General features: G+C 40.6%; 1 protein-coding gene across 1 annotated transcript in view; it reads left to right on the top strand.

Moving 5' to 3' along the window:
* The first annotated feature begins 3031 nt into the window (after positions 1-3031).
* cygb2 (cytoglobin 2) overlaps positions 3032-22278 on the top strand; it is a 31580-nt gene continuing 12333 nt past the window's right edge. Inside the window, exon 1 of the mRNA XM_012854865.3 lies at positions 3032-3691. Within this exon, the coding sequence (XP_012710319.1) occupies positions 3504-3691 (188 nt within the window). The 5' untranslated portion in view covers positions 3032-3503. The remainder of the gene's footprint in view (positions 3692-22278) is intronic.

The following is a 22278-nucleotide window of genomic DNA, read 5'->3' as shown; positions in this document are numbered from 1 at the left end:
GAGACAGGGAAAACAGGCAGAGCAGACAAAGAACTCTGGACAAACTACTCACAGCTAAGGCTTTTAAATGATCCGCCAACATGGGAGCCCTGAATATGAAGGCAGCAGCGTCAGTGGAAGGGATGAGGGTAACAAGCTGCCAAAGGTACCTGATTCAGATTCATGGAGAAAACAGGGAAGAATCATGACACTATTTGAAAATTACAGGTTCTCCAGTTTTGGTTACAATAAAACCTGTTTTATATGCACAAAATAGTGAAAAATACACTGTTAGCCAGTAGATTGAAAATACTAGTTCCCTTTTTTCTAAAATGGAGCCAGAACATGGTTAGATAGTAAATTCTAACCTAAACAGCCCAAAAGTGAAAATCCTACATGTTCTGCCGCATGTATCTCTGCAGGTTGCCTGAACTTTGTTTAAATTCATATCTAATTAAATCAGATGCAAACGTTGTGCTGTTTAAATTTAGATTCTGGAGTGATTTATGTATATTGTCTGTTGTGTGTATTGCTAATAATGGTTGGCATAGTTAGGCAAAACAATTTGCTGATCCTGACCAGGAACATGATTCTAAGATCCAGGTTTCAGGAATGTAGCACAATTCCTGTCGAGTAATAAGTTAAACTTATTTTCCTATGAAAGAACAGTGGACAAATTCGATAGTCAGTGTCAAGAATCCATCCATCCATCCATCTATTTTTTGACCCGCTAATTCCCTCATGGTGTCGCCGTGGTTGCTGGTGCCTATCTCCAGCGTTGTGTCAAGAATCAAGAATCTTTATTGTCACGATGTTTTACCGTGGTGAAAGTTTTTCAGACAGACAGGGTGTACACAGATAGCATAAGACAACAGACATGACATTTCCATACCTTTTTTGTGCTGATGCATCTCAGTAATCCAGGTAGAAAGAAAGAAAAATAGTTGAATAGGTCCTCTGGACGGGTTCTTCTCTGTTGAAACGTTTTGTCTCTTCTCCACAGACTGGCAAAGTCTGTGGAGAAGTAGTTAAACTCAGCCTTACAGGCAGCACCTTTGCATAGAGGCTCAACACGGCTAACGGTGACGATCAAAACTGGTTGATCACGTGCAAAAGAGGACCATCAGCCTGACAACCAATCGTCAGCGTTATGGTACCAAAGGGGGGCTCAAGACATATTTACAATGCTGTTATTGGAGTAGGAGTCAGCACTAAGTCAGCACTCAGGCTTTATTGTCATCTACTGGACTGGACTGTGAGTATGTAGCTGCACAGTTAACCCAGAATCTGAATACTGGTGCCTGCACATCGGGTTCCCTGTGTGTCAAGTAGCCAAAATAACTGATCAGTTTTATTTATATAGCATCATTTCATAACACAGGTCCTCTCAAGGTACTTTACAAAGTCAAATTCAGTCAAATCATCCAGATTGGTCAAAAAGTGTCCTATCTAAGGAAACCCAGCAGATTGCATCAAGTCTTGACAAGCAACATTCACTCCTCATGAAAAGAGCGTAATAATGATAACACTTCTTAGCAAGAGATGGTAAAATGCATTGCTTTGCAAATGTTTTACCTTTATTTTTTTCACTTTGTCATAAACACTCAAAAACTTGAATGTATTTACCTATGACCTGATGTGATAGACAAACTTGAAGCCGGGACATGGTTGTTGATGTGAACCTACAGGCTGGGCAAGTAGAAATGTAATGAATCAATCAAGAAGTACAAGTTAGGCTCTCCAGCAAATGGAGGTGATGCATAAAGGGACTTTTTTTTGCACTTTTAGGATAAGATTTTTAATTATATTAAAAATGCATATCCTTTTAAATGATATTTGTCTTTAATTAGCCATGTTTTCTTTTACGTCAACATTAGCAGGTAGAGGCACAAACATCTAGCAACGTTTTACTCAAAAATAGACTTGGGCACATTCAATCCTTAAACTTGGCGAATGTTTTAGAAGAAAGGTCCCATTTATGTTGCTGAGGATGAACTAAAAACGTTTTCTTGGCCAACAATTTAGAAACAAAATTGATCCAAAAAGTTAGAAAACTCTTTTATAAAAGGAAGCATCTGAGGCCCTTTTCAGACCTACATTTATATGTCCTTTTTCCACTTTAAATTTTTTGACAAGCGGGTGAAAAGAAAAGTATCTTGCATTTTTCTGTGTTTTTAATTGGAAAACAAATTCTGGCCCTTGAGTTGTTTCAGCTTAGTGATACTGGACATCACTGGTTTAGATGAAAGCATGTTCATGTGTCAAAAACGCCTGATCAAAATCTACATCTAGATTGGGATTTGGGATTCGGTGCTAAGACTTGGAAATTGATGTTCACGGTCACTTTCCATCATATCTGACCACGAGCTGTTGTGCAAAGAACAATGGGCCAGCATTTCAGTCTCATGGTGTGCAAAACCGGCAGAGACATAGATAGGAGCTGTAATTGTATTAAACGATAGTTCTGCTAAGAATAAAGTCAGGAAGGTTAAATGCAAGTGGGTGGCAAACTTTCAGACGTTTGCATGTAAAAAAAAAAAAAGACAAAAAAAGAAAATCATGTATTGATTAAATTACACTGCGCAAGTATAGACAAAATTACATGACCTAAAAGGCCAAAAAAACCTATTGAATTTTGAAATTTTAACATAATGACATAATGCAAAATTGTTTGTATTTTGCAGAGCATTGGTAGCCGTAATTTCTCACATTCTCCCAGTGAGTCGATAAAACATACGCTTCTAATTTTCTCTTGTTTGCACAAATTATAAAGCTAGCACATCCTAACGCGAATGTGACTCAAACATTTATTTGCATCCGATTTCACGTCTTTGAAAGAGCTAGACGCGTACAAAGAGCTGGATCCTCAGTGGTTGATATGTCAATATGTGTGCATGTTCCATGACTGTGTGCTCTGGGGGAGCAGAGCAGAGTGTTGCCAGGGACCCTCAATGCTCTCCCTCGCCTTCTTTTTTTTTTTCATCACCAGTTCTCTCCACCCCTCTGTCTCTCTCCGTTTTCCTCCCGACCCTGATCTCATTCCATCAGGTCCTTCCAACAAACACACCACAGCCTCCTTCAGCCGGAGAGAGGGGGGCAGAGGAGAAGTGACGGGAGAGCAACATCAGCACCACTGACAAGCATCTCCCTCACTGAGGGATGCAGGGAGACAGGAAAGAGAGGTGGGGAGAAGAGGGCTTCTGAGATAAGTGGAAGAATTAAGTTAGTTGGAGAGACGAGCAGTGAAGGAGAGTTGGGAGTCAGAGCTGCTTGGGTGGCAGCTGGGAGATCAGGAGCTTCTTTTTCTCCTTTCAGTTCTTGGCTGTGAGCTCTCTCTGGCTCCTTTCTCCTCCTTTTTCTCCTCCTCCTCCTTCTCTTCATCTCCTCTGCTCCTTCTTCTCACCCCGACTCTCCTCCCAGCTCCCGCCGTGGGGTCTCAGCTCTCCATCTCCCTCCCCCCCTCCCTGGCTCCCTACCTCCCCCGGGCGCTGCTTGGAGACTCCGGGCTGCTGCGCCGCAGGAGGATGTCTCGGAGGGAGTCTCCGCCGCCGCCTCCGCCACCTCCACAGCTGCTGGGGGGCCAAGGGGGGGACTGCGAGGACCGTCCGGAGCGAACGGAGCCCCTTTCCGACTCTGAAAGGGAGATCATCCAGGACACGTGGGGGCATGTCTACAAGAACTGTGAAGATGTGGGGGTGTCTGTGCTCATCCGGTGAGTGGCTGATGGCTTTGTAAGGAAATTCTAAATGTGTTTTAATGGAAATAAAGATAAAAACATGTGTGGACCACTTTTTGAGGATAGAGATGCTGTAGTTTTAAACTCATTTACGACTTTAGTGGAGTACTTTAGGCGTTGTGCTGATTGAGCTTGTGAGTATAAGCTGCATATGAGCCCTTCCTATTTAGCCTCCAACAGGAATAGGATGGCCGGACTTACAGTAATCTGCAGTCAAATTCAGATATTAACAAGCTGATAATTCCTCTATGTTTAGAAAAATGAAGTGATAGTTATGTGAAAAAATTAGGACAACCCGATTAATATTCACGTCTTTACTAAGAGATTTACATATGTTGAAGCCAATTTTGCTTCTCTAGAAAAGATGATTAATTGACGATAAATCCCAGAGATTGGCCTTATTTTACTCAATCCATAAAACACATCAAGAAAAAAACTATGGAAAAAGTAAAGTCCTTCTCCTCACTGCCATCTAGCGTTAACCCCCTTCCTTCTTTTTTCCTATCTGCCAGCCACTGACATGTCATTGACTGAAGGAAGTTTTGTTCATCTATTTGTCAGCCTTGAGATGTGTGAGAGGTTTCCTGCACGTGCAGACAGTTTCAAGTTACATCTCAGCATCTCAGTGAGATCAACATCTGGGCTTTAACTCGCCCCAGAACTTTCTGTATCTTCACTCTCAATCGCCAATCATTGTGGGAGTCAATAATAATCTCACTTTTTCCTTAAGCGTCCTCTGGTGTAAAAATCCCAGGAGGATTTATGTGGGCTTCTGGAATAGGAAGCAGGTTTGGTCTTTCTGCAGCAAAACATCCAAACCATGGCATCCCCACCTCCATGCTTTGCAGTTGCAATTAGCTTTGTCCTCGGTATGCTGTGTTTGATTTATGCCAAACGTCGCCCCCTGTTCTGAATTGTTACATTTCTGAATAGATTACATTAAATACATAAATACATCTGTATTTATGTTTTTCATACTAAACGCAGATTTCCTGTTGAGGCACCTCACATGAAAATTAAACTTGTGTGGTCTCCTGACTGTACAGGCATCCACTTTCATCTGAACAGGAGCAAGAGCCTGCTTTAGGTCCTGTGACGACGTTTTATGTGATGATAGGATCTGGGAACCTGATATTCAAGCCGATAGTACAGAGTACGTTTAAAGGTTTATTGAGTTGAATGGAGTAGATGACAGGCAGGAGATGACAGGTGATGATGGTGAAGACGGTAGAGGAGACAGGCAGGTGACCAGATGCAGACAACGCGTTGCAGACAGAACCAAACTTCACCAGCTGTAGCAGACTAAAGCAGAATTCAGATGAGTTTCCGGTGATGCAGAGCTAAGCATGAAGGATCCAGGAAAGACCATTTCCAGGTAGTGCAAACAAGCACTAGTTACACAAACAAGAGAGGGCAGGGCGTGAGCAGGTCAAGGAATAATCAGGCAGAGTGCCGAGAAGACACTGGGGACCAAACGCAAGCAGGCAGCAGGACGAGACGACTGGTTCTGTTAGGGAGTGGCTGAGTGAGGCAGGTATACGTAGGCAGAAGAATGACTTGAGGGTAAACTAGTGGCAGCAGGTGGATCTGATAATGGTGTTGAGTGGTGGCTGGGAGGTGACTGAACAGAGTGGGGAATGAATGAATAGTCCAAAAACAAAACACAAATCATGACATTTTAGGAATTTCAAAGACTCTTTTTAGCATCTTGTTGTCTGCTCTAAGGGTGAACTTGCTTGAATTTACTATTTTCTCTGGCTACAGTGAAATAGCTGATTTGAAATTATTTTGACGTCTGTTCTAAACCCTTAGCAAACTCATAAACTGCTACAAATGTCTTTCTGAAAGCCTCATGCCGCCTTCACACTTACTACGTTCCTCGTGTGCTCCATCCGTTCATTGCAAAATGTGCCATGCATGAATCCAAACTGGATCCGTTCATGCATCCATACAGCCCCGCCCCCTCCCTCCTTTATTTTGAAATACTACCGGATCCGATTTGCACTTTCTTCCTCTGACTTCCTGTCTGGCTCATCTGGTTTTCAGAAATTGACTCATTTTGCTCTGTCATCCGTCACAAATAGACTCCATCCGTATTTTGGAGGGACAGCGGAGGAGGGTTCCTTGTCATGCCGTAGCACCACTGTGCTGCTGGGAAATGCCCCATTGACTGGAATGGCATTTATTTGTGTTGTGAAGAACGCATGGATGAAGGAGTATGTGTGAACGACGGGTTAGGCAGCTCTTTGGATCTCACCATGGTGTTCACTCTCACTTCAACAGTCAGGAGCACACCCAGCGAGTGGTGAGGTTTAAACAGCACAAACGTCCTTCACAGTGCTGAGTAATGTTGAAATATTCTGCACCTGAATATTAGGTCTGAGTGGGATTTCAGTTGCCCTAATTTATTCTGGAAAATAAATATTTTATCATTACCTTTTAAAGAAACCTCCAAAACATATTCTCTTTTTGATTTTGTTTGTACAAATAAAATATTTGTGTAGTGATAATTTGAAATTAGGTATCTGGTTGTCCTAGTACTTTAGAGAAACACACAGGCTTTTATAGACATCCTATAAAAACCTGTGATGTCATACTGACAGATCTACTGATGGCTGATAACCAACATGACTGGAAGAAAGCAGCCCAGATAAGAATCCTCTGGATGGTTGGCTTGGCCCAGCCTTAGAGTTAGGAGGAGGAGTACGACCCTCTGGTGGGGTTGAGAGTAGAGGTGCTGCTCCTCTGTATTGATTAGTCAGTTTAGGTGGTTTGGTCATCTGATCAGAGTGCCTTGTGGGGTGTGTCCCTTTGGAGATGTTTCCTGGCTCATCCCTCTAGTCATCAAGGCAGACACTAAACCTGCAGGTAGGACCACATTTCCCTTCTGGACTGTTAGGCAAGACTAACAGAAGTATTTTAAAGTCTATTCTCTGAGATACAGGGAGCCAGTGTAAGGACTTTAGAACAAGGGGTTATGTGCTCTTCTTTCTTAGTCTTAGTGAGGACGCGGGCAGCAGCGTTCTGGATCAGCTGCAGTTGTCTGATCCTCTTTTTTTTTGACAGAGCTGTGAAAACACTGTAATCAATTCAACTAAAAATAAACACATGGATTGTTTTTTTTTGACAGAGCTGTGAAAACACTGTAATCAATTCAACTAAAAATAAACACATGGATTGGTTTTTCAGGATCCTGCAGAGACATTTGTCCTTTAATCCTGGAAATGTTCCTCAGGGGATAGAAAGCCGACCTTGTAATTGTCTTTAGATGCTTTTGAAGGTTCAGGTCTGAGTCCATCACTACTCCCAGGATTCGGGCCTGATCAGTGGTTCCTAACTTTTGATTTCTCCTCTATTGGTCCAAAAAGTATTACTTCAGTTTTGTTTTTAATCAATTGAAGACAATTTTGGCACATCCATGCATTGATTTCTTCTAGGCATTTACTCAGTGCTTGAATGAGTTCATAGTCACCTGGTGACATGTTGATGTAGAGCTGTGTGTCGTCTGCATAGTTATGGTAGCTGATGTTGTTGTTTTATGATCTGAGCTAGAGGGACCATGTAGATATTGAACAGGAGGGGACCCAGGATGGATCCTTGGGGAACCCCACATGTGATTTTTGCCATCTGGGATGTAAAGTTACCTACTGATACAAAAAAGTCCCTGTCCTTTAAGTAGGATGTGAACTAGCTGAGTGCTGTACCACAAAAGCTGACCCAGCTTTCCAAACACTCTAACAGAATGGAGTGATCAACAGTATAAAATGTTGCACTAAGGTCCTATAATTCTAGTACTGTGGTTCTTCCACAGTCTGCATTTATATGGATGTCATTAAACACCTTGAAAAGGGTGGTCTCAGTACTGTGGTGAGCTCAGAAACCTGACATTACAGCCTTGGGGTGTCCCAGAATGAGCTGGAGAGTCTCCATCCCTGTGGAGAGGGATGGCTGGGTCTCACTACTGGACCTGTTGCTCCCACCACCTGATGTTGGAAGAGAATGATTGGAAAATGATGACTTGAATAACTTCCAACCTGTACTGTTCAAGTAACCTAACAGTATTGATGGATAGCACTCTTTAAGTTTCAGAATCTTTCTATACAGGTGACTTGTTATTTTCTCTAAGCATGAGAAAAAAGCTGTAGCCTTCTTCTATGGGGAGGAGCATAGCTACTGTAATTTAGGCTTCATTCAGCCAGAGGATTCAATTCAATTCAATTCAATTTTATTTATATAGCGCCAAATCATGAAACATGTCATCTCAAGGGACTTTACAAAGTCAAGTTCAATGATATTATACAGATAGGGTCAGATTATACAGATTGGTCAAAAATGTCCTGTAAAAGAGGAGACCTCTTTTACAGAAAAATGAGAACAAAACGATCTGATCATTGCTGTGAAAATGGTTTAATTGTTGTTGTGTATACTTAAAGGAGCATTGTGCAAGTTTAAAAGTATTTTCTTTCTTTCCCATACGTGCCCTTACAATTTCCAGATGTGTAAAAAGAGTTTTCCTCTATTTACCACGGTTGCCTCCATTTGCATCAATAGTCAGTTTAGGAAAGAGTGATTTAAAGGCATACTATGCAACATTTTTCAGTTAATTAATGTGTTCCATACCGTTTTGGATGATTAAATGAGTCATTTCAGGTCGAACAAAGGTTTTCTCGGCCGCCCTGGGGTCTGTGGGGGAAATACCGCACTTGCAATTGCAAGAGCTCACGGCCCGCACACACAGAAGTCTCTCTTTACGGCAAGAACTCCATGTGTTTTTGCCCTGCCATTCACTATATGCACGCGCGAAAGCAACCACAAAGAACCACGTGTTAACGTCAAATAAACATGCAAGCATATCGAGTTTTTTTATTATTATTATTATTATTATTTTATTTTTTTTTATTTTTTTATGTTGGCGAGACGCTACCGTCTCGCCAACATAAAAAATAATAAATAAAACTAATAATAAAATAATAAATAAAACTAATAATAATAATAATAAAACTGGCGAGGCGGCGGCGGCCGCCTCGCCAAGATAGCGCTGCGGGAAGCTTGATGTTAATACCTTCACTGTGTTAGTCATTGTTTGTACTGCCGTTTTTTTCCACTTTTCGTTGCGTTCGCCTGTCTGCTAAGCTCAAAACAACCGCGCCTGGCTTGTCGGAGAAACCAGAACAGCTGAGCATCTTTACGACAGTGCACTTTTACTTTCGCCCTCTGGGGGGAGCCTCGCTGGAAAATCAACCCCGGTTGCATAGTATACCTTTAAGTTGTGTTCGCTCGCCGTGCATGTGGGTGTGACGTATTGCGCTTGCATTACTCGCGCTACTTTAAGTCTCCGGCGTAATTGGTCTAACTTCAATATTTATTACATTATTACCTCAGAAGATATTATGCCTCTAAATAACAGACCTGCACAGTCACAGTAGCAGTTTTCTGCTTCTCCCATGCGTTTACACAACACTGGTTTCATTTAAACTTGTTGCCAGAGGGGGCAAACTTCTGCAAAAGCTCAGGAACTTGCACAATAATCCTTTAAGTAGAAAAGCATTTCACCTTTGCCTTTTAATTCAAATTTGGGAACAATAGATTTGTAAACTGTTGTAAAAAGTCCTAATATCTGCACAAATACCAACCAAAGGTAGACCTTATTAAATAATTTAAATGTAAGTATGGTATTTTCAAAGTAAGTTCTGTGATGAATAATTGAATGGTACACAGAGCACCCTGAACCTGCAGACTCTCTCAAGTCTTAAATAAATGGTTGTTATGGAGACTTTGTAACCACCAGATGCGACTCTTTTATGAATTTCTCTAAAAGGGGAGCTTTTTTTTCCTCACATTCCTCGCTATGCTCCTCGCAGATTATTGCTCTAACAGTTGACATTGACAAGTTTAACCAGGTAGCAATTTTCTGTCTATTCTGAGATATTACCATCACCAAACATCTGCCTTACTTGAATGAGCCATTATTTTGTCTTTCCCATTTTGAACAGCGTCTTAAAGAAATGGACCTCTGTGCCAAGTCTTACACCATGGGAAATAAAAAGTCATAGATGGTAATCATGAGCTTCTCAACACTTAAAATAGGAAAGTATTAATTACAAAAATTACTCAAGTAGACTTTGTTACAAACAGCTATTTAACATAGCCCCCCCCCCCACACACACACACACACCCTACCCATAACATCCACTCTCACTCGTTCCCCTACTGTCCAAAACTAAAGTTGTTGTTTAATCTCTTCTTGAGTCTGTAAACCAGTTGACCGCTACAATAGAAATAGCTGGTCCACAGAATTAAATTAATTCTGCAGCCTGCCTGCACAATGACACGGCTGACCGAACCACAGAGGAACAGAGCCATTGGTCCGCTTAGGGCAAGCCTATGGAGCAAATCAAGTGAGTTTCAATCATTCCAGCACAATGCCCCGTACGGCAATGTTACAACCCTCCTGGGATTTTTGTAAATCTGGATGATTTGTGAAACATCTGTGTACAGCAGTGTCAAACCTTCTCAAAGAGCAAGGTCTGTTACAGAGATGGTGCTGAATGAAAAGAAGTTATCATCGTTGCAGAACCAGGTTGCTCTGTAAACTATTGAATAAAAGGTTATGGAATTTAACCAGAATATTTATGCATTTCATAGTAAGGGATAAAAAAAAGAAAAACGAGGAATGAAAAAAGGGGAATAAAAACTGGACAGCAATGCAATGCAAAAACAGCTGTTGAAAAAAAAAGAAGAAAAAAATGTAACGGCTCATATTAATTGAGCAGCTATGAAGGAAAATGTAGTACATGAAAACAAAGACAATAAAGGATTGATGAATTGCCTAAGATGTTCCTTTTAACCATTAATCACACCCACAGAGTTCATAAATGGTAATAGTGAAAAGTAAAATAGTAAAAAGCAACACAAGTTAGTTAATTATTTAATAAGAAATAAGAAACTAGTTCTAAACTCAGTACAGTCAGGTTTTGAATGAATAAATTCATGATTTAAGCTTTAAAATCACTGGGAGCACATAGTTGTGTATTTGATTATCATTAAGAGACAACATCCTGTGAATGTGGGCAGAACAGGAAAGCCTGGGCACTATTTAATTGTTACCAGTCCTAGAAGGACCTAACTACGTTACTTGTTGTTTCTGAAATCTAAGTCATACCTGATCTTTTATTTGTGCCGGATCCTTATTTGAAATGAACAGAAAATGTTCTACTGATTGCAGGAACAGTCCGGGTTTCCGTTGAGTCCATGTTTATCATGCATCCACAGGTTCAACATCGTCCAAATGAAGGACAAGCCCATAGCTGTGTGTGATCACAACTGGCAAAAACGTAAGAATTTTTAAAAAATTAACCAAAGTGCAAATGCCCTACTTCAAACATAGGTACCAAGCAAACCACTTTGCTGTAGCCGCCGCTATTCTCCTGAAAGTTGCTGACATAATCAACTATTCCTGACCGGGATCACCTCCAGGAATAAGGTGGAAAAAGACTTGTGAAATATGGACAGTAATATTCTACCGTGGATGAAGATTCAATAAATAAGCTTGTGATTTTTAAAGGCATACTATGCAACATTTTTCAGTTAATTAATGTGTTCCATACTGTTTTTGATGATTAAATGAGTCATTTCAGGTCGAACAAAGGTTTTCTCGGCCGCCCTGGTGGTCTGTGGGGGAAATACCGCACTTGCAATTGCAAGAGCTCACGGCCCGCACCCACAGAAGTCTCACTTTACGGCGAGAACTCCATGTGTTTTTGCCCTGCCATTCACTATATGCACGCGCGAAAGCAACAACAAAGAACCGCGTGTTAACGTCAAATAAACATGCAAGCATATCGAGTTTTTTATTTTTTTATTAATATATATATATATATATAAATATATATATATATATATATATATATATATATATATATATATTTTAATGTTGGCGAGGCAGTAGCGTGAGTTTGGTGAGGCGGCCGCCTCTCCAAGATAGCGCTGCAGGAACCCTGATGTTCATACCTTCACTGTGTTAGTCATTGTTTGTACTGCCGTTTTTTCGACTTTTCGTTGCGTTCGCCTGTCTGCTAAGCTCAAAACAACCGCACCTGGCTTGACGGAGAAACCAGAACAGCTGAGCATCTTTACGACAGTGCACTTTTACTTTCGCCCTCTGGGGGGAGCCTCGCTGGAAAATCAACCCCAGTTGCATAGTACTGTATACCTTTAAAACATTTTACTCCATTTGTTAAAGAAAAAACAAAACAAAGCAATAAAGAGGATTCATAGTTTTCTGGTTTCTCCTCATTATCTTGATCTCCATATCGTCTCATCTTTTTAGGGTGGCTGTATTGTTGGCGCTCCATCGTTTCTATATACCTCTTTCCAAGTTGCATCGTGTTATTTCTGATGTTGTCTGGAGTTTGCATGTTTGGATTCTCTCTGGGTAGCCTGGCCTGCTCTCTAAATAACCTTTAGAAGTGGGTGCCTGTGCATGCAGTTGTTTGCTCATATGTCTTTGTGTTTTCCTAAGAGAGGCTGTCGACCTGTCCAGGGTGTATCTCGCCCCGCACCTACTGGCTGCTGGAGATAGGCACCAGCTCCCATGCATGGATAAGATGGCATGAAAAACGGACAGCCACAAGAAATCTTGCTTCCACTAATCCTTGAAATCCCCTCTAAATTCCTTTTTGCCACTTGCTACCCCACAAAATGAGGTGCTGGCTGATAAATGTTATCAGTAGCAGCTTGAATGTCCTCCATTCTCCCCAGAATCAACCCTTATTTTTGATTCCTTTTTACCTACGTCGTACAATTCCTCAGATAACTGAGCCTGGTGCACATTATAGGTAAGAGATGTCAGTATGTCAGTGGCTCAAGTAAATCAGGAAATCCTGTTGTCGCGCCCCCCCCCCAACCACCCATCCCCCAGAAAAAAAACATAACCCTTCAATATTTGTTAAAATAGATTAAAGACGTGGTCTTTGTTTTTTCTCTCTCTATGCTTTCTGTAAAGGCTTTCTTCTGACTTGTGACTGATTTGAGCCAATATTGATATTGGACAGGATGCTGATGTAAATATTGGATAGGGTATAGGTCTGAGGCACCGATCGTTCCACAGGCAAATATGTTTTGTGTGTATTAATACAAGTGCTTGTCAGGTTTGCCAGATTATTTTAACTTTCCCTTAGTATCTACCTTTTAGTGTCACAGGGATAATCAGCCATCATTACATTTATTATGTATTCATTATGTTTATATTATTTGACATAGGTATAGCATAGTAAGCGTTTGCCTATACCTTTCTGTATAGGCAAATTCAGATACGAGGACCCAAAAAGAACCCAAGAAATCTGGATCCAAGCATCTCTCCACCTATTCATGCTTTCCAATTATTTATTTATTTTAATATGTAACACCATATACAGAATATTAAAAAGATCAAGATAAGTAAAAGTGTTGACATATAATGTCCACGACGCACTTTCACACTGATCTGTTACCATTTACACATTGACTGCGCCAGAACCTTTTTCATTGCGGTAAATTAGCAGTTGCTACATGACGGACAGGAGTCGCTGGCTGAATGAAAAACTTCTCCATTTTCAAACTCACAGTTATTGTACAAGTTTACCGCTTTACTGACTTATGTTAACTTCCCTTTCATGATAGTGCGAGATTTGTCTAAGGTCATAAAAATATAAGGATTTCTCACAATCATTAATTAATTAAGTTAATTAATGACTGTGTTGAGCAATATTTATATTTGAAATTAAAATTAACCCGTTGCAGAAATTAATTACATAAATTGTTATTAAGTTAAATATTAATTTCAAATAACTTTTTATAATTATCATTATTATGTTTTAGGTATGCTATCCCTTTAAAATTGAGTTGTTATACCATAATTAAAATGTTTAATGTTATTTTTTTATATATATATTCCGACATTGGTTGAGCTCCACATTCAGACCAGTCTGATTTTGTGAAAAGCTGGAACACAAACCATCACAAGAGCTCTTTGCACATGTGCAGCTCTACAGTGCTGTACAGTAATCTTATAAGATGTAAGACCCATAAGATTTAAATTAAGTTTTCAGTACGAAGTAAAAAAAAAAGGTAAAATTAACTTGTATAATTTTGCAGCAACAGTTGTAACCATCTCTGTTTTTGCAGTAAAGTTTGCTTTTTTTGTCTTAAGATATTTAAATGTGTCTTTCTCCACTAAAAGGTTACACACTGAAATGTCTTATTTTTTTCTAAAATCTTGCTTGGATGCTGTGTAACCTAATTACTATTAGCTGTTTCTGGAACTTCTGAAAATGTACAAAATCAATAAGAAATGTAATATTATTTACTTAACACTTCTAAGTTTCAGTTAAAGTTGTGAGAAGTCCCAACAGACAAACACAAAAAAAAAGACAGGTTTCATTTCAAAGTGTAATTCACATTTTGTAGCATCACTCACTCACTCACTCACTCACTCACTCACTCACTCACTCACTCACTCACTCACTCACTCACTCACTCACTCACTCACTCACTCATTAATTGTTAATTTTTGTTGATGTCAGTGCTGTGTGTAAGTGAATACATTTCACAGTACAGTTTGTGTCGCTTTATACAGTGTGTTTCCTTTTGGCTTTATATATAATAATAATAATACAAATTAAACAGTTTGACTGTCCTCAGCTGAACTATTGCAGTGTCACAATAATCAAGGCCCAAAGGACCTGTTAAAATGGACAACGAGTCGTCGCCAAGGAGACCAATTGTACTGAGGCAAACTGATTTTCAGTCTGAGTTGATGAGAATCCCTGAGTGAGTGAATAGATCGGGCAGAGAGCATCGTTTGCGTCTGTGTGTGTGTGTGTGTGTGTGTGTGTGTGTGTGTGTGTGTGTGTGTGTGTGTGTGTGTGTGTGTGTGTGTGTGTGAGTGTTGCGCTCTTATCTGTGTATGACAGCAACAGGCGTTGCTACTTCAGCGCCTTCTTTCATGCGTCTTTATCCGTTGGCTCCTGTGTTTCTCCATTCAAAGTATTTTTTTTCTTTTCCCCCGGCTATTTATACCTTAATGAAAATGTGACATCATTGTTAATTAAAATCTCGTTTAGACACCATTATCACTCAATCAATTATATCAAATAAACGAAGGACTGTACCCAATACAGGACTTGAAACTGGTTTGCATACTGGTATAGAAAAAGAAAAGAAAAAACAACAACTGTGCACATAATGTGGTAAAAGACTGGCAGACAGGTTGCATTGGAAAACTCAATTATCTCAGTTGCATTATTTATTAAAAGATGCAAATATTTGAATACCATTAGCTATGCCTCTTAAATTTCTTCTCTCCAGAGCATCTTCCTCTTTTAGTCCAAGTATTCATAGAGCTGCTTCATGACTGAGCTGCTCATATCGCACACATTTTTACATCTGCATTGGTTACAAGTCCATTTCTGAATTGATGAGGTGTTCATACTGATATTTACAACCTGTACTATTTATGTTTTGTATTCATACTTTGTGTGACATTATCTTTAGTGCTTTTATTGATTGTAATCATTCATTTCATTTTTCTCATTTCAAACTATACATAGATCTCCAGTGTTTCCTTCCTAACTTACATGATTGTGTTTTCCACAGTTCCTCATCCTCCATAACCGATTGATTTTCTCTCACTTTTAATCCTTTGAATTTGATCTATTATTTTAATTTAGTCTATTGGTTCATTATCTGTTCTCCTCTTTTTTTTTTTTACCTTGGTAAAATAAAATTGTTTTATAACTTGACTGTAGGAAAAATCCTTTTAAAAAGAAGGTTTAATTGAAATACTGCATCTACAATTCATATAGCTTCATATTAAACTAGTATAATTGGGAGTAATTAAATTTGATTAAATTTACGATATATAGCGCCAATTCACAACACGTCATCTCCAGGCACTTTACAAAGTCAAATTCAACCAAATCCTCATGACAGATTGGTCAAAAAGTTTTCTATATAATAAACTTGCCTTGCCTAGGCTCAGTCTGATTGGATAGAGAGCATATGTGAAGACCAGTTTTCATGCCCTGCGATATCCTCGACAGAATTTCGGTTTGGATCTGGACTGGTTCATTCTAACACATGCTTTAATCCGAATCTTCTATTGTAACTTTGTATGTTTACGATTCTTCCCCTGCTACGAGGTAAATTTCCACCCTAGCCCCAAGACTTTTAAGGCTTTCTGCAGATTTCCCTCCAGCACTTTTCTTTGTTTAGATCCATTCATTTTCTGATTAGGTGCTGCAAGGTTGCCTGTCTCTACTGAGAAAAACATCATCTCAGCATGATGCTGCCACTCCCGTATTTCACTGTAGGTGTGACGTGTTAACTTTGACGCTAGTTTCCAACGCAGGTTATGTTTTGCATGTAGGCCCAAAAGTTTAATTTAGGTGGGCAATTTACTGTTACTAAAATCTTGTGTTAAGTTTTCCTTTGCAAGCCACTGCATATTTTTGTTTGTAAAATTCTCTATATTTTGGCGAATGCAGTAAAAATACTAAAATTAATTTTACTCTCCTCTCTGAAACATCAAGGCCAAAATCAGACAACCTAGCCAATGTCAAATTGTAGTACTTTTATGGTCATGTTTAGATATGGTTAGCATCTTAAAGTAATTGGTTGTGGTATGCAAAGAATGCAACCTGTCGACAACAACTGGAAGAACTTACACAGATTGGTTGTCTATCATGAATTCTGTAAACTGAGCATTTGAATCACTTTTTCCTCAGACTCCAACAGTGCATCAGCATTTTGGAGCTCAGACACAATAGTATAGTTTTTTTAATTTATGAATTCAATATTTGGACAGACACTTTAATTTGCCCCATTTCAGCCATGTCCTATTTGTTTCCATTTGAGAACAGTTCTTTATGTTTTCCTTTCAACATGCACAGGTTGATTCAATTCATGACATAGATAACATAACTCTGTGTTGACACAGAATCTAACTGCTCATCTTTTCACAGGAACAAAAATGATCATATCGCTCAATTTTTTTTTAAATGTAAATCAACAGATTTCTTCTCAGCAGCAGATTTTGTTTCTAAGATTTTTTTCTTCACGTTCTAAATGGTCTTCATACTTCATCTGGAACCCTGGTGAGGTCGACGCACCAAAAGCTTTTAATGTCCCAAGGCCCAACATGAAATGAAGGGTTGATTACCCCACTTTGTGTATTAATTAACTTATCTATGTAAGAACCGTTTAAAGCTTTGATATTCTCAGGGCGCTGTTAAAGAAGAACTTGCGGCTGGGAGAGAGCTTTTAATGTGTGTGTGACCCGATGCTGACATAACACAGCATCAGCTATGATAGAACACATTCTGAGGTTGGTGGTGCTCCCTCCCTGGACCTAAAGCAACACTGAATCTGTCAGTAAAAGCATTCTGGTTTAGAGAAATATCAGCGTAAACAGATATATAAATTCAGATGTTGAAGCACAAAAAAATGGATCTCAGCAACCTTACAGAAGGAGTTTAGTAAAGCGTCAAACAACTAAAACGTAAGTTGATCATTTGCATGTGTGTACCTTTGTTTAATGATACAAGGAAGAAGAAAGTGATTATGTAATAGAGTACCATCACTAACTGAAAATGTGTAAGACTTGATGCACTAAACAATAAAAAACAGGAGCACACATGTGCATGTAGCATATAATGGTTTTGTGTGTCTCATTTTGTGAATACGACTGTGTCCAACTTGTTGTGGGTGAGGGTGCCAAGGTCAGAAATAAAAGGGGCTTTGTCCAAACCATGAGATTTTATAATAAGCAATGGATGTAAGATTGATGATGAGCCAGAAACAAAATAGCACTTTATAAAAGCTAAGCAATGCTCATGCTCATTAGGTAATCTTTCATATCAGCATCATCAGTGTCAGCGATACCTTTGTTTATGCAATACAGCTCTGCAAACACACAAAAAGTTGTCATTCAGAAATACTTTTATATCCGTTCGTCCATTCATCCATTCATCCCTTTGTCCATTTGTTCATCCATTGTCTGTTATCCTTGCTGGACAGCAGGGACCCGGTGGCTATAGCCAGCAGTCCTTGGGCGAGTTCTACTGCTCTCTAATTTGTATTGTTTGTTGTTATTTCAACTTTTAACATTTTGTTCTCTGTCAATTTTATATTCATAGTAGGTACATCTGGTCTGGCGTTCTGTTAGCTGTGACATCATCCAGGGGAGGCAGATCATCTGCTATTACCATATAACATAGAAAGGATTCCTGGATCAATGTGTGCTTCTGTGCTTTTTTGTCTGTCTTGTTGTGTCTCTGCTCTGTCTTCTGTAACCCCCAGTCAGTTGAGGCAGATGACCGTTCATACTGAGCCCGGTTCTGGTTCTGCTGGAGATTTTTCCTTCCCGTTAAAGGGGAGTTTTCCTCTCCACTGTCGCTTCATGCTTGCTCAGTATGACGGATTGCTGCAGAACCATGAACAATGCAGACGACTCTCCCTGTGGCTCTACGCCCTTTCAGGAGTAGTGAATGCTGCTTGTCAAGACGTGACACAATCTGCTGGGTTTCCTTAAGCCGGGCGTACACTGTACGAGTTTTTCAGTCGTGGAACTTATATACATCTCAAACTGTGCGACGGAACCGCGGGGTTTAAAAAGTTCACCGCTCACGATCTGTGCGGCGCGACGCTCGGACGAGACCGGACTGCTCACACTGTACGTCGTGTCCCCTCTGGGACCGCTCACTGTGGTGGCAGAGGCAGGGGAGCGACGGTAGGTGACAGGGACCCAGAGCAGGGGTTCGAGCCCAGCTCTGGCGAGGCCCGCAGGAGGCACCGGGCATCGGGGGAACGGAGGGGAGAGAGGAGGGACGAGACGCATCGGCATCGGCGGCCGCGCGGCAGGTCGCCTGGCCCTCAACCCCCCCCCCCCCCCCCCCCCCCAGCAAGCGGAGGAGTGCCGAAACAGGCGGCCAGCGCGTTGCGCGGACCGGACGGCTCGCCCTCCCCAACACCGGCCGAAGGTTGCTTCAGGGACGGCCGCTTCCCTCCCTCCACTGGCGGGGATGGAGAGGAGGGAAGGGCGCCCCCTCGTAGCTCTGCTTGAACAGCAGGATGCGCTCACGAAAACCTCACGACAGCCGACTGAATTTCAAACATGTTTGATTTTCACGATCGTCCGATTCCTGATCGGGAGGTAGTCGTGAGAAGCCAGTCCCCCCTCCTCCCCCCCTCTACGATCAAGCTGAAATTCGGCCCGATTCAAAAAATGCTCGCACGACTGAAGAATCGGCCCGAAAAGGGGAAAAACTCGTACAGTGTACGCCCGGCTGTGGCACTTTTAAGTAAATCTGAGCCTGAGTTCTAGATAAAAGTTTCTGTCTCAGCAAGCTGGTAGAGTCATCACCAGAGTTGCCAGATCTGACAGTTTCCTGCCCAAAACCAACTTAAAACCACCAAACTAAAAAACAACAACAACAAAAAAAACACACCCAAATCTTAACCCTTCTTGTACTCATGTTAATAGTATAGATTTATTACATTACACACATAATAAGGGATGTTTGCTATTGACATTGACCAATACTATATCATAGTGACACTTGATTAACCAATACATGCTAATCATTTAACATGACATCATATATACTTCCTGTAAAAAAGCATTTATGGACCATCATGCAGCAGGAAGGTACTGGGTTTGAACCCTGGGGTCTTTCTGTATTATGCAGTTTGCATGTTCTCCCTGTGCCTGCGTAGCCTCTCCCCAGGTACTCCAGCTTCCATCCACAGTCCAACAGGACTGTTAGGTTAATCGGTCTCTCTAAATTGCCCTTAGGTGCAAGTATCTGTTGTTGGTTGTTCTGTATGTCTCTGTGTTTCTCTGTGGTGGACTGCCGACCTGTCCAGAGTGTACCCCGCATGTTGCCCATTGACCCCTGGAGTTAGGCACCAGCCCCCCTGCCCGCGAACCTGCATGGATAAGCAGGTGTAGAAAATGGATGGATGGATGGATACGTCCTAAAAACTTACAAGAAACTTAGAGAAGGAGCCAAAATTTTAACAACCCGCAGAAAGCTATTTTATTTTTCCTAGCCTAACGTGTTCAAAAGAAGCCCAATTGTATGGAAACTCAGCCAAGCTGGAAAAACTGGACATACCCAAATGCCTTGCAGCTGTAAATGCAGCAAATGTGGTTCCACATCTAGTATTAACTCAGAGGGTCTGAGTACTAACGCATGACACGCTCTTCAGAGAGTAGTTGTGAAGGAATCTGAAAACCATGCATGTTTTTTTCCTCTCTACTTCATAATCAACTAACACTTTATGCTGATCAGTCACACACACACAAAGGCAAATAAAAAAACAAAAACAAATCCACACAACAACCAAGCAACAACTAAATATGTAGAATACACTGAAGTTTTTTGTTGTAATACAACAGAAATCCAAGGGGTGTTTGACACATCTCAGTAATTAATTTAGAACTCAGATTGTTGATAGAAAAGATAAAGCCTGCTGTGCAGTTCTGCTTTTGAGAGACTTTAAAGTAAGACTTCAGCTTTAAACCAGTGTATTGCATTAGTCTGAGACATCCCAGTCCAATTCCAAGCACAGCAGCAGCATTTTTCCTTCATTTAGTTCTGATGAAGCATTTCAACTTTAAGATACACAATATCCTAACACTGATGCAGTCATTTTTCTCTGCTCAATACTTTTCAATGTCACAATCTGGTATTTTTTCCCCTTAATGTATTCTGAACAATGTCCTGGCCACATGAAATGAAGCACTCTTCACACAAGAAACAAGACTTTCTTCACTCTAAACCTCAAGGAAGCCCTCTTTGTTAAGTGCTCGACGGTAATGTTCATGTTAGCCTTAACAGGACAAGAAGTACTCCATTATCTCAATTTATTTTTGTCACAGAGGAATACAGTAGGCTTGTGATGTGACAGCTGAAAGAGCAGAGTTAAAAGCACCGCAGGCAAGCCAACATTTAGAAGCCTGGAGTGACCTAGGATCCAGGGATGCAGATGTAGTGAAGCAGGCCTGCTGTGGGCCACATTCCAACAGGAAAATATCTGTACTACCAGTTCTGCTTTCCTGGACAACTCACAAAATTCTTAAGCTGAGCTGAATAACAACTTGACTTTAAATTGTCGGTGTAATTCTGAGGTAGTTTATCAGCTGGGCTTCCCACTGAGTGTTGCCAGACGGCTTGTGGAAATTCCCTTGACTCTTTAACGTTAACCATTGCTGCATACTACGCTGCTGTGTATGCAGGGACATCTGCAGCGAACACTTTAAAAGCCCAGATCAAATCAAATATTTGAAGTCCAACCAAACATGACCATCTAAACCTTGTTTATATCTCCACTTCCATCCACCCGGGTGGTTCAAGAGTGGAATTCACTACATGTGCACATTAAGTATTTTATAAGAGCCAGCTAGACTTCAAACAGAGTCCAGATATGTTAATACCAAGGAGGGTGAGTGACAGTGCCCAAGGCTACATAAGGTGTTTGGTTGCTTTAAAAGGTTGGGCCAATGAGTTTGCACAAATGTTCCTACCAAATGTAGGCTGTGGCCTAGCCAGGGGTGTGATTACTTTGTCTCTGCTCTGGGTCTTAATAAAGTGCTGGAACTTCATAGAATCACCGTTTCCTTTTATTCAATAAGCAACTGGGGAATCAGTTATCATTGTTCCCCACATTTGGCGAGCCAGCCACTTCATCAGTTCCCTGGGCTTTCACCACACATTAAACCTTGTTGTCAGACGTCGTCCACAAAGCAAACATAAAAAACCCATAAAAAAGAGCCAACATATTAAAAGCTGCTTGGCTTTCTTTCTTTTTACTCTTCTTTACATCATTTTAAGTCTGAGGCAAGTTTGAATAGTTTGGGACATTTTAACATTTTACAACTGAAAGCTGCACATCACTCTGGTGGTTCCATTGTATAAATTACTTCCACCTGTCTTCTGCCTCATCTCTCCACTCTCCCTCTATATAAATACGCCCTGGTTCTTTCTACTCCATGCTGGTTTGTCTGTTTTTCCTTCTGGATTCATGCCCCCTGTCACCTTCTTTCACCATGCCTGCTTCATTCAGTTTCTGGTCTGTGACAAGTTTATTTTTCAATTTAAGCATCATCACATTCTGCACTTGGGTTCTTCTTCTTCTCTGAACTGCTGCTGGAATAACCCGCTGACGCTAATTTGGCAATTTAAATTTAAAAAGAACTGGTTCTAAATTCAGTTCAGGCTGATTAAACTTGATGTATTCTTGTTTACAGTTCACCACTTTAATGAACATGAACTAGTTCTCATTCATTTGTAGGATTTTTCTGAAATAAGGTTTAACAATAGATATGTTGGTCATGACATTCTTCACCATAGGGCTGGGTATCATCTAGGATGAGCTGATTCAATACGATTTTCGATACATAGCTCACGATACAATACGATTCTCGATATAGCTCAGCTTGATTTGATTTGACTCCAATATCGATATTTAATACTTTCAAATTAATGCTCAAAGTAATTCAATCAACAAAACCAGCCAAATAT

Source organism: Fundulus heteroclitus, chromosome 5 (genome assembly GCF_011125445.2).
Source record: "Fundulus heteroclitus isolate FHET01 chromosome 5, MU-UCD_Fhet_4.1, whole genome shotgun sequence".
Classification (NCBI taxonomy): Eukaryota; Metazoa; Chordata; class Actinopteri; order Cyprinodontiformes; family Fundulidae; genus Fundulus; species Fundulus heteroclitus.
The sequence above is the reverse complement of the archived record's forward strand: the minus strand, read 5'-3'. Positions and strand labels throughout refer to the sequence as shown.